This window comes from Rhineura floridana, chromosome 8, assembly GCF_030035675.1.
Source record: "Rhineura floridana isolate rRhiFlo1 chromosome 8, rRhiFlo1.hap2, whole genome shotgun sequence".
In the NCBI taxonomy this organism is placed as follows: domain Eukaryota; kingdom Metazoa; phylum Chordata; class Lepidosauria; order Squamata; family Rhineuridae; genus Rhineura; species Rhineura floridana.
The window spans coordinates 126362514-126374721 of record NC_084487.1 but is presented as its reverse complement, the minus strand read 5'-3'; the positions used below and the strand labels follow the sequence as shown (position 1 = coordinate 126374721).

The 12208-nt window shown below is 40.4% G+C and overlaps 1 protein-coding gene across 1 annotated transcript in view; it reads left to right on the top strand.

Annotated features, from left to right (window-relative positions):
- Nucleotides 1-12208, top strand: part of PHF21B (PHD finger protein 21B) — a 338743-nt gene that overhangs the window by 282243 nt on the left and 44292 nt on the right. Inside the window, exons 6-7 of the mRNA XM_061582401.1 lie at nucleotides 2000-2350; nucleotides 5554-5676. Coding sequence (XP_061438385.1) covers nucleotides 2000-2350; nucleotides 5554-5676 — 474 coding nt within the window. The remainder of the gene's footprint in view (nucleotides 1-1999; nucleotides 2351-5553; nucleotides 5677-12208) is intronic.

Below are 12208 nucleotides of genomic sequence, written 5' to 3'. Positions count from 1 at the left end.
ACTGGCACACTGCTCTAACATTTTCTGAAGTTTTTCCTGATGTTCAGCTGAAATCTGGCTTCCTGTAATTTGAGCCCATTATTCTGTGTCCTGCCTTCTGAGATGATCGAGAAGAGATTGTGGCCATCCTCTGTGTGACAACCTTTCAAGTACTGGAAGGGTGCTATTATATCTCCCCTCAGGCTTCTTTGAACAAGGCTAAACATGCCCAGTTCTTTCAGTCTCTCCTCATAGGGCTTTGTTTCCAGTCCCCTGATCATCCTTGTTGCCCTCCTGAATCAGTTCCAGTTTGTCTGCATCCTTCTTGAAGTGCGGTGTGCAGAACTGGATGCAGTACTCAAGATGAGGCCTAACCAGAGCTGAGTAGAGGGGAATTAGTACTTCACATGATTTGGAAACTATATTCCTCTTAATACAGCCTAAAATAGCATTAGCCTTTTTTGCAGCTGCATCGCATTGTTGGCTCATATTCAGTTTGTGATCAACAACAGTTCCAAGATCCTTATCTCAAGTATCCCCCATCTTAGAACTGTGGATTTTGTTTCTTTTTCCTAGGTGTAGAACGTTGCAGTTATCCCTGTTAAATTTCATTCTGTTTTTTTCAGCCCAGAGCTCCAGCCTATCAGTATCATTTTGAATTTTGTTTCTGTCCTCCAGGATATTAGCTATCCCTCCCAATTTTGCAACATCTGCAAATTTGATAAGCATTCCCTGTACTTCCTCATCCAAGTGATTAATAAAAATGTTGAAGAGCACTGGGCCCAGGACTGAGCCCTGCAGTACCCCACTCATTACCTCCCCCCAGTTTGAGAAGGAACTATTGATAAGCACTCTTTGAGTACGATTCTGTAGATCCATCTGATAGTTCTGCTATCCAGTCCACATTTAGCCAGCTTGCTAATCAGAATATCATGGGCACTGTCAGAAGCTTTGCTGAAGTTGAGATATATTATGTCCACAGCATTCCCACAGTCTACCAAGGAAGTTACCTGATTAAAATGAGATAAGATTAGACTGGCAGGATTTGTTCTTGACAAATCCATGTAGGCTTCTAGTAATCACTATGTTGTTTTTAAGGTGCTTACAGATTGACTGCTTTATAACCTGCTCCAGAATTTTCCCAGGGATTGATATCAGGCTGACTGGTCTGTAGTTCCCAGGTTCCTACTTTTTGCAGATAGGGACAACATTAGCCCTCCTCCAGTCATCTAACACATCCATCCTACCTTTTGCAAAGATAATAGACAGAGGTTCCGAGAGTTCTTCAGCCAGACCCTTCAATACTCTATGATGCAGTTCATCAGGCCTTAGAGACTTGAACTCATTCAGAGTAATTAGGTATTCCTTGATCATTTGTCTGTCAGTCTCAAGCTGCAATCCTGCCCCTTCGACTTGTACTTCATGTTTGCCAGAAGGGTCATAGACCCTCTTTTGAGAGAAGACTGAGCCAAAGTAGAAATTGAGCACTTCTGCATTCTCTTTGTCATCTGTTATCATTTTGCCATCCTCATTGAGTAGCTGTACCACTATTTTTTCTCTCATTCTTTTACTATGGATGTACCTGAAGAAAGCTTTTTTGTTCCTTTTAGCAACCCACACTAACCTCAGCTCATTCTCTGCTTCAGCCTTCCTGACACCATCCCTGCAATTCTGTGCTGCCTGTCGGTATTCTTCCTTTGTGGCCTGCCCTTCCTTCCACTTCCTATATGTGTCCTTTTTTTGTTTTCAGGTCATCTTCCAGCTTTTTGTGAAGCCATATTGTTTCTTCTGCTGTCTTCCCCCTTTTTTCTTCTTAGAATTGTTTGTAATTGTGCCTTTAAAATTTGCTTTTTTACAAACTTCCACCCATCTTATACTCTTTTTTATTAGAGCTGTTTGCCATGAAACCTTACTTACCATTGTTTCTTAAAATCAGCTTTCCTGAAATCCAGGTCTTTCTGGTCTTTCTTTGCTATTGTTTAGATTGGTGTTGAATATCATCTTCTTTTCTTTCCTACAGGTTAGGCCAAAGACCCTGATTCCAGATAGCCTCCCTGTTTCTCCATGCAGAGACCAACCTTCCAAACAACCTTCGACGTTCCAAAAGGCAACTGTAGTCAGCATCAAAAACCCTACGCCTGCCCTTCCTACTGCCAATAATACCGTCAGCCATGTACAGACACCCAACAGCCAAACACAAAGTGTCACAGAGTCTACAACTGTCTCATCACCCCTGAGCAGTGGTGGTGTTGCCTATGCCATCATCTCTACATCCCCTAACAATGCAACTCCTATCAATACCAGTGCTGCTGTCTCAGTGGTTAATGACGGCATTAAAGTGCAGCCACTCCTCATCAGTGCTGACAACAAGGTAAGTTTTATTATTGAACTGCAGTTGTTATTGGAAGTTTAGTAACTGTATGAAGAGCATTCGTGAACTGTATGGATTTTGTTCCCTCTAGTGAAAATTCAGAAAGCCATGAGAAGTCTTCAGGAAACACACTGAAAATAATAGCTATTTAGAAGAAATGTTATGTGGGAATCTTCCATTGTCATGGGAATATTTGGGGTAGATTATAAAAATACTAGAGACAAGCTAGAAGCCTACAGCTATAGACTTGGCTAATTAGTTCAAATGTATCGGACTCTCTACTGCCTTTTGAGTATTGTTGCCCCATTAGGCTTGCCAGTTCCTAATGCTGAGAGATGTTATGGCACATCTGACAGTATTCTCCTGTCACAATGTAGACTCTAATCCTAGCCATTGGGATCTTCTCCATCATCCCTAGTACTTCTCACTTTATGTTGCATATGTCCCGTTATGACCTTAACTACTACAAAGTTTCTTCAGAGCTCACTGTCTGATTAGTTCCTTTTTTGTGTCAGTTCTCCATCTCAAATGCACTTTTCTCAAGCCTTATTTTTCACTTCTTTTATAGTTCTCTTTCTCATTCGATTCCCTGCTCTTCACTCTTCCTTCAGCCATGTTGCCTATAGACTCCCTATTACCCAGCATTCTTAAATCCTGGTCTCAGGTTTCAGTCCTTACCTGTCTCTTTGTAAGGTTTTAATTTCACTCAGTCTGACTGCTTTCCTTTTCCTCACTAGATTGCAAAGTATTTAGTTCTCTGAGCAACAGAATATTCATACCATCACACCAGTTCATCCAATCGGTCACAATATAGATTTCTTGTTGATTAAATTAGATATAGTAGCAGCATCTCCTTACACAAATTTCCATTAGGCTGTTAATCTAGAAAGTCAAACTTTTAAAACCAAACCGTTAATTAATTTCTTCACTGCAGATTTTCAACTTCATAGTTCATAATTTGGACCCTGGGTGCGCTTTTCATTGTATAATTTACACATAAGTAGACCAACAGGGTTGTCCTTCTAGGACATTGTCACAAATTTTACCCTGTGCAATGTCTCTGAATTTCACCCAGTTTACCACTTACCGTTTTCCTTCTGGAAACAAAAAACCACTGGGGTCCAAATGTAGCCCAGGAAAAGGCCCCGGGACAAATTTCTGCTCCTGGCGCACTTTTCTAGTGTAATTTATACATGAGTAGACCTACTGGGTTGTTCTTCTAGGACAATGTCACACTGTCACCTTTACAGTATCCCAAAGTTCAGCCTGTTACCACTTACTGTTTTCATTCTGGAAACAAAAAACCACTGGGGTCCAAATATACCCCAGGAAAAAGCCCTGGGGACAAATTGTGTTGTTTATTCAATATGCATGGGGAAGGGGGCCAGCTCAGAAAAATGCTACCTCTTCTGAATAAGTGTTTTTTTAGCTCAAAGTGCTAAAAAACAGACAAAAATGGTCTCTGGGCGACTAAGATACCTCACCCTTCTATTGGAAATCTTGGGCTACAAATATACCCCAAAGATGGTCAGTGTGATTTTTTTGCTGGGTATTAAAGCAGTGTCAAGTACCAGTTTAAAACAATAAATTAATGAAACAATAAAAACCTTAGACTGCATTTAGAAATCAACAGCACAAAAGATTTAAAGCCCTGGCAGAATAAAAATGGATTTACTTCTCTTTAAAGACGTTCTGGGTTTGCCCCTGACCAGGAATAATGGTTGGTTCCCAATGAGTGACAGTCTTGCATTACTCAGCGGTGGGACCCATAATTAGGCCTCATCGATTTAATTTTCTGACAGGATCATATGGGGAAAGGTGTTCACTCATGTATATATGAGGGCATTTAACAAGCAACTAGAATTTGACCTAAAAACAAAGTGGAAGCCAGCAGAACTCTCACCATAGTCTATATTAATTGAATTTTCTGAATTGTTTCTGAGGGCAAGCCCATGAAGTATGCATTACAGTAGTTGAGTCAAGAAGTTAACAGAGCAGCAGGGTTCTTCTCGTCAAGGAGGGGATGCAGCTGGAATACTGGCCAAAGCTGGTCAAACATACTCCTGGTCATAGCTACTACCTGACATCCAGAAATAAGTATGAAAAAAGAGGCACTCCTAAGCTGTGAACCTTGGGTGGCATGCAATGATGTCAACCCACCTGTACAATGGAAATATGGTCATGCAATGGAACTTCCAGTTTCTGTCCTCCCCCATCCCTCAATCCCCCTGAGCAGCTTTCCAAGGCACATACAGGGTGCTGGCCAGGGTAGGAGAGCTCTCTTGTGTGAACAGACACCCACTCATGCTACATTGGAACTTTCCCCTTGTTTTTCATGGGGAATATGACTTCATGTAGAAGCAACATATCCAGCATTTCCAGGGCTCCTCAGAGTTCCATTGTAAGCTGCTCCATTTTGCTGGACTGAGTTTTTTGTATTTTTTTTCACTGTCATCTAGTCCATTACTGACTCCAGGCAGGTCTGATGAAAAGGAAAAATAGGGTGGAGTGTCATCTACATGTTTATAACACTTAACTCTAGATGACCTCTCCTAGCAGTTTTTTTCATACTTGTTATAGAAAGTGCTATTAATCCTTGGTAAGAAATTGTCTGCTTGAAACATTGAAATAAAATTTGCAGTCCCATGTGCTCTTACCTGTGAATTAGCTCTACTGAACTCAGTGAAACCTATTTCTAAGTAATCAGGCAAAGGATAAGCCTGAAATTATATTATTGTGGACCATTCTAACAAGACATGGTCCATAGACTAGATAAATATATGAGAAAAATAGGGGGCAGAGATAAATTGAGCAACTATATTTTAAAAATAATTTGACCATTTCATTTTGGAAAATTAAAAATCAAGCTGGAGATCCCATTTTTTTGGCAATATCCATGTTTCAGGGATGACATGTGGATCAATTCTAAGACATGCCAAATGATTTAACTGAAGTTACAATTCGGTGTAATAAGTGAACAATCTCTGAGAATAATGCCTCTTCTATTTATAATATTTATAAAGATTCTGACAAGAAGGCATCCAGTTCTTAGTGTGTCAGCTGTATGATTATATTGTCTCTGCAAGAAAGTAGTTGACAAAGCAGCCCTTTTTTAAAAAAAAAAATCAAGTTCCTCTGTTTGGAAAAAAAAATACCTTTCAGAGTATGACAATCTTCTTTTCATTCACCCATTTCTTTTGCAGGTCATCATAATTCAGCCTCAAGTTCAAACCCAGACAGAGAGTAAAGTGGAGATAAAGAAACCTCCTGAAGAGTCAGCTCAGGGACCCCCTGCTACCAAAAAGAAAAAGGAGGAAAGTCCAGAGGTTAACAAAATTTTATTTTCTTTATAAATGCAGTATTAGATATATATGGAGACACTCTCAAAGGGCATCCTTAGTGCAAAGGTGAAGTTGCCGCTTGAGTGTTTACACTCGTTTATTTGCTGGGAGTGGAAGGAACTTGCTAGTTACTTTACATTAGTTTTATTTATACCTTTATAGCTCAGCTTGGACATATTCTATTCATTATTCAGAACATAAGAACAGCCTGCTGGATCAGGCCAGTGGCCCATGTATTCCAGTATCCTGTTCTCACAGTGGCTAGTCAGATGCCCATGGGAAGCTCCAGCAAGCAGCACAAGAGCGCTCCACCCCTCACGCTTTCCAGCAAGTGGTATTCAGAAGCATACTGCCTCCAATTGTGGAGGCAGAGCATAGCCATCATGGCTAGTAACCTTTGATACTGCTATCCTCCATGAATTTGTCTAACCCTCTTTTAAAGCTGTCCAAGTTTGGTGGCCATGACTACCTTCTCTGGGAACAAGTTCCATAGCTTAATTATGTGCTGTGTGAAGAAGTACTTTCTTTTGTCTATCCTGAATCTTCCAGCATTCAGCTTCACTGGATGTCCATACATTCTAGTGTTATGAGAAAGGGAGAAAAACGTCCCTCTAGCCACACTCTCCATGCCATGCATAATTTTATAAACTTCTCTTACTCACCTTTTCTCTAAACTAAAAAGTCTCAAATGCTGCAACCTTTCCTCCTAGGGAAGTCACTCCATCCCCTTGATAATCTCGGTTGCCCTTTTTCCAAGTCTACAATATCCTTTTTGAGGAGAGGCGACCAGAACTGTACACAGTATTCCAAATGGGGTTGCACCATAGATTTGTAACAGCATTATAATATAAGCAATTTCATTTTCAATTCCTTTCCTATTGATCCCTAGCATGGAATTTACCTTTTTTACAGTTGCCACACACTGGGTCGACATCGTCATCAAGCTCTCCACTACAACCCCAAGGTCTCGTCCCTGGTCAGTTGCCGCCAGTTCAGACTCCATAAGCATATATGTGAAATTAAGAAATTTTGGCCTGGCATGCATCACTTTACACTTGCTCACATTAAGTTGCATTTGCCATTTTACCGACCATTCACTCAGTTGGAGAAGTCCTTTTTGGAGTGCTTCATGATCTCTTTTTGTTTTAACAACCCTGAACAATGTAGTATCATCAACAAACTTGGCCACCTCCCTGTGTGTGTGTGTGTACTGCCTTCAAGTCGATTCCGACTAATGGCGACCCTATGAATAGGGTTTTCATGAGGCTGAGAGGCAGTGACTGGCCCAAGGTCACCCAGTGAGCTTCGTGGCTATGTGGGGATTCGAACCCTGGTCTCCCAGGTCATAGTCCAACACCTTAACCACTACACCACACTGGCTCTTGGCCACCTCCCTACTCGCCCCTAATTCTAGACTGTTTATGAACAAGTTCAAAAGCACAGGTCCCAATAACGATTCTTTGGGACTCCACTTTCTATATATTTCCATTGGGAGAATTGTCCGTTTATTCCCACCCTCTGCTTCCTGCTGCTTAATCAGTTTCCCAAGAAGACCTATCCTCTTATTTCATAACTACTAAGCTTACTCAGGGGTCTTTGGTGAGGTACCTTGTTGGAATCTCTTTGAAAGTCCCAGTTTGCTGTGTCAACTATATGCTTGTTGACACTCCCAAAAAACTCCAATAGGTTGGTGAGACAAGACTTATCCTTGCAGAAACCATGCTGCCTCTGCAAGGCTTGTTCTTCTATACTTGGTAACTTTATCTTTAATAATACTTCCTACCAGTTTTCCCAGGACAGACATTAAGCTAATTGGCCTGTAATTTCTGGGATCCCCCTTGAATCTCTTTTTAAAGATTGGTGTTACATTGGCCACTTTCCAGTCCTCAGGTATGGAGGCAGATCTGAGGGGCAGGTTACATATTTTGTTAGAAGATCAGCTATCTTACATTTGAGTGCTTTGAGTACCCTTGGGTGGATGCATTCCAGACCTGGCAATTTGTCAGTTTTTATTTTGTCTTATTAAGCCTAGGATTTCATCTCTTGTCACCACTATCTGTCTCAGCTCCTAAGACTCCTTCCCTGCAAAGGTTAGTTCAGGCACATGGATCTGCTCTGTACCCTCCACTGTGAAGGCAGATGCAAATAATTCATTTAGCTTCTCTGCAATCTCTTTTGACTCACTTGTCATCCAAGGAACCAATTGCCTCCCTAGATGATCTCCTGCTTTTGAATGTATTTAAAGAATTTTTGCTGTTGGTGGTTTTTCTGTTTTTAGAAATATGCTCCTCAAATTCATTTTTAGCATCCTTTATTGTTGTTTTGCATTTCTTTTGCCAGAGTTTGTGTTCCTATCTATTTTCCTCATTTGGATAAGACTTCCATTTTTTTTGAAGAAGCCTCTAATAGCTTCTTTGACTCAACTTGTTAATCATGCTGGCATCCTCTTGGCCCTGAAGGTTGGTGTTGTTGTTATGTGCCTTTGGTTCGATTACAATTTATGGCAATCTTGTGAATCAGCGACCTCCAATAGCATCTGTCGTGAACCACCCTCTTCAGATCTTGTAAGTTCAGGTCTGTGGCTTCCTTTATGGAATCAATCCATCTCTTGTTTGGCCTTCCTCTTTTTCTACTCCCTTCTGTTTTTCCCAGCATTACTGTCTTTTCTAGTGAATCATGTCTTCTCATTATGTGTCCAAAGTATGATAACCTCAGTTTCATCATTTTAGCTTCTAGTGATAGTTCTGGATTAATTTGTTCTAACACCCAATCATCTGTCTTTTTTGCAGTCCATGGTATCCACAAAGCTCTCCTCCAACACTTTTGTCACCATCCAACTTTCACATCCATACATAGAGATCGTGAACACCATAGTCTTAATGATCCTGACTTTAGTGTTCAGTGATACATCTTTGCATTTGAGGACCTTTTCTAGTTCTCTCATAGCTGCCCTCCCCAGTCCTAGCCTTCTTCTGATTTCTTGACTATTGTCTCCATTGTGGTTAATGACAGTGCTAAGGTATTGATAATCCTTGGCAAGTTCAATATCCTCATTGTCAACTTTAAAGCTACGTAAATCTTCTGTTGTCATTACTTTAGTCTTCTTGACATTCAGCTGTAGTCCTGCTTTTGTACTTTCCTCTTTAACTTTCATCAGCATTTGTTTCAGATCATTACTAGTTTCTGCTAGTAGTATGGTATCGTCTGCATAACTTAAATTATTGCTATTTCTCCCTCCAATTTTCACCCCTCCTTCATCTTGGTCCAATCCCGCTTTCCGTATAATATGTTCTGCATATAGATTTAATAAATAGGGTGATAAAATACACCCTTGTCTCACACCCTTTCCAATTGGGAACCAATCGGTTTCTCCATATTCTGTTCTTAAAGTAGCCTCTTGTCCATAGAATAGGTTGTGTATCAGGACAATCAGATGCTGTGGCACCCCCATTTCTTTTAAAGCATTCCATAGTTTTTCATGATCTACACAGTCAAAGGCTTTGCTGTAATCTATAAAACACAGGGTGATTTTCTTCTGAAATGCCTTGGTCCTTTCCATTATTCAACGTATGCTTGCAATATGATCTCTGGTGCCAATTTCCTTTTTAAATCCAGCTTGGACATCTGGCATTTCTTGCTCCATATATGGTAAGAGCCTTTGTTGTAGAATCTTGAGCATTACTTTACTTGCATGGGATATTAAGGCAATAGTTGGATAATTACTGTATTTCCTGGGATCCCCTTTCTTTGGAATTGGGGTATATATTGAACGCTTCCAGTCTGTGGGCCATTGTTTAGTTTTTCATATTTGTTGACAAATGTTTGTCAAAATTTGGACAGATTCAGTCTCAGTAGCTTGTAGCAACTCTATTGAAACACCATCTGTTCCTGGTGATTTGTTTCTTCCAAACATTTTAAGAGCAACTTTCACCTCACATTCTAAAATTTCTAGTTCTTCATCATACGTTTCCTCCATGAATGAATCTGTCATCCTTGCCTCTCTTTTATAGAGTTCTTCAGTATATTGCTTCCATTTTCCTTTTATTTCAGCTCGGTCAGTCAGTGTGTTCCTCTGTTGATTATTCAACATCCCTACTCGTGGTTTAAATTTCCCTTCATTTCTCTAATCTTTTGGAATAGGACTCTTGTTCTACCCTTTTTGTTGTCCTGTTTCTATACAATAACCATTGTAATAGTTCTTTTTGTCCTTCTATAGTAGTTGTATTGTTACATTTAGGATTCTAACCATGTTTTTATTTGCTTTTGCTTTCCTTCTCTCTTTAACCATTTTAAGAGTTTCTTCAGTCATCCATTGAGGTCTTTCTTTTTAACTAGAGGTATTGTCTTTTTGCATTCTTCACTGATAATGTCTCTGACTTCAGTCCATAGTTCTTCTGGTTCTCTGTCAACTAAGTTTAAAGCCTCAAATCTGTTCCTTATTAGATCTTTATATTCTTCTGGGATGTTATTTAAATTGTATTTTGGCATTATGATTGCATTATTCTTCTTTAGCTTTACCCGATTTTCGCTATTACCAGTTTATGATCTGTACCACAGTCTGCTCCTGGTCTTGTTCTTGCAGAAAGTATGGAACTTCTCCATCTTCTGCTACCAATTATATAATCAATTTGATTCCTGTGTTGACCATTTGGTGATGTCCATGTGTATAGTCATCTTTTCATTTCTATCTCCTAAGCCCCATTTTCCCACAATTCTTAGTTATTCTCTATTCCCTACTTTTGCATTCCAGTCCCCTATGATTATCAGCACATCTTGTTTTGGTGTGTGTTCAATTTCTTCTTGTTCCTCTGCGTAAAATCTCTCCCTTTTCATCTGCATTTGCTGTTGGAGCGTAGACTTGGATGATGGTTATGTTAATAGGTTTCCCATTAAATCTCATTGATATCACTCACTCAAACCTTGCGTTATAGCTCTTAATTGCTTTTGCTACATGACTTCTCACTATTAAAGCAACCCAGTTTCTTCTTAATTTCTCATTTCCTGTATAAAATATTTTGTAGTTGCCTGATTGAAAATGTCCCATTCCCGTCCATTTTAATTCACTCACGCCAAGTATTGTAATGTTGATACATTCCATTTTTTGCTTGACAATTTCTAACTTTCCCTGGTTCATGCTTCTCATATTCCATGTTCCTATTGTGTGTGTTGTACAACTCTGGACTCTCCTTTCGCATCTGTGTGCATCAGCCTCTGGGCTTCCTTTCGGCTTTGATCCAGCTGCGTCATTAGTCACAGCACTACTCGTACTTGTTCTTTATTCTTCCCCAGTAGCTCACTGAGTGCCTTCTGACCTGGGAGTCTCATCTTCCAGCACTATCTCGTGTTGCATTTTGGATACTCTGTTCTTAGGGTTTTCGTGGTAAGAGGTATTCAGAGGTGGTTTACCATTGCCTTCCTCTGAGTTTGGATGCATCATAGTCTGTCTCAGACTAAGTGTCTCAGTTTTGCCTCTTCCCCCCTCGGTGCCTCTGCTAGGAGTCTATCCTCTTGGTCTATTTATATTTATTTATTTGTTTCATTTATAGACCGCCCATAGCGAGTGGCTCTCTGGGCGGTGTACAAAAAAGTTAAAATACAAAATGTCAACAATAAAATCAGACAACAAACAATAAACACAAGCAGCAACAAAAGAAAAAAGAAAAAAGAAAAAAGAAAAATATAAAATTATAACATAAACGCTTAAAATGCCTGGGAGCATAGCCAGGTCTTAATCTGGCGCTGAAAAGATAGAAGCGTAGGCGCCAGGCGTACTTCTTCGGGGAGGCTGTTCCACAGTTCGGGGGCCACTACAGAAAAGGCCCTAGATCGAGTAACTGTCCTCCGGGCTTCTCAATGGGTTGGTACCCGGAGGAGGGCCTTAGATGCTGAGCGAAGTGACCGGGTAGGTTCATAGCGGGAGAGGCGTTCCACAAGATATTGCGGTCCCACGCCGTCTAGAGTCCTGACGGCATTGCTCTTAGCTTCTTCAACACTCTAAAACTCCCTCACCATGTTAAGGTGTGTATCCTGGGGGGGGGCGGCGCTGGAGGTACCTTTCCTGATCTGCAGTATACAGTCCAGTTGAGCTTCTAATATTTTATTTTTAAAGAACTCCCAAGAATTTTGGAGTGATTTGACCTCTTGACTCTGCCTTTCAACTTTCTTTTTACCAATCCACGCATTTTTCTGAAGTTTTCTCCTTTGAAGTCAAATGTGACATTTTTGAATTTTCTTGGCACTTGTCTATTTGCATGTATGTTTAATTTAATAGCACTACAGTTGCTGCTCCCAACCTATTTGATAACACTTACATCTCACACTAGGCAATAGGTACCACTTAAGATTATGTCCGGAGTTTCCATCCCTCTGGTCAGTTCCATGACCAGCTGTTCTAGAGCACAGTCATTTAGGATGTCTAGAAATTTTACTTCTTTGTTGTGACTGGAACAGCCACTCTGTGTCAGGGTACTTGAAGTCACCCAATTACTACAATGCTTCCTAGTTTGGATGTTTCCTC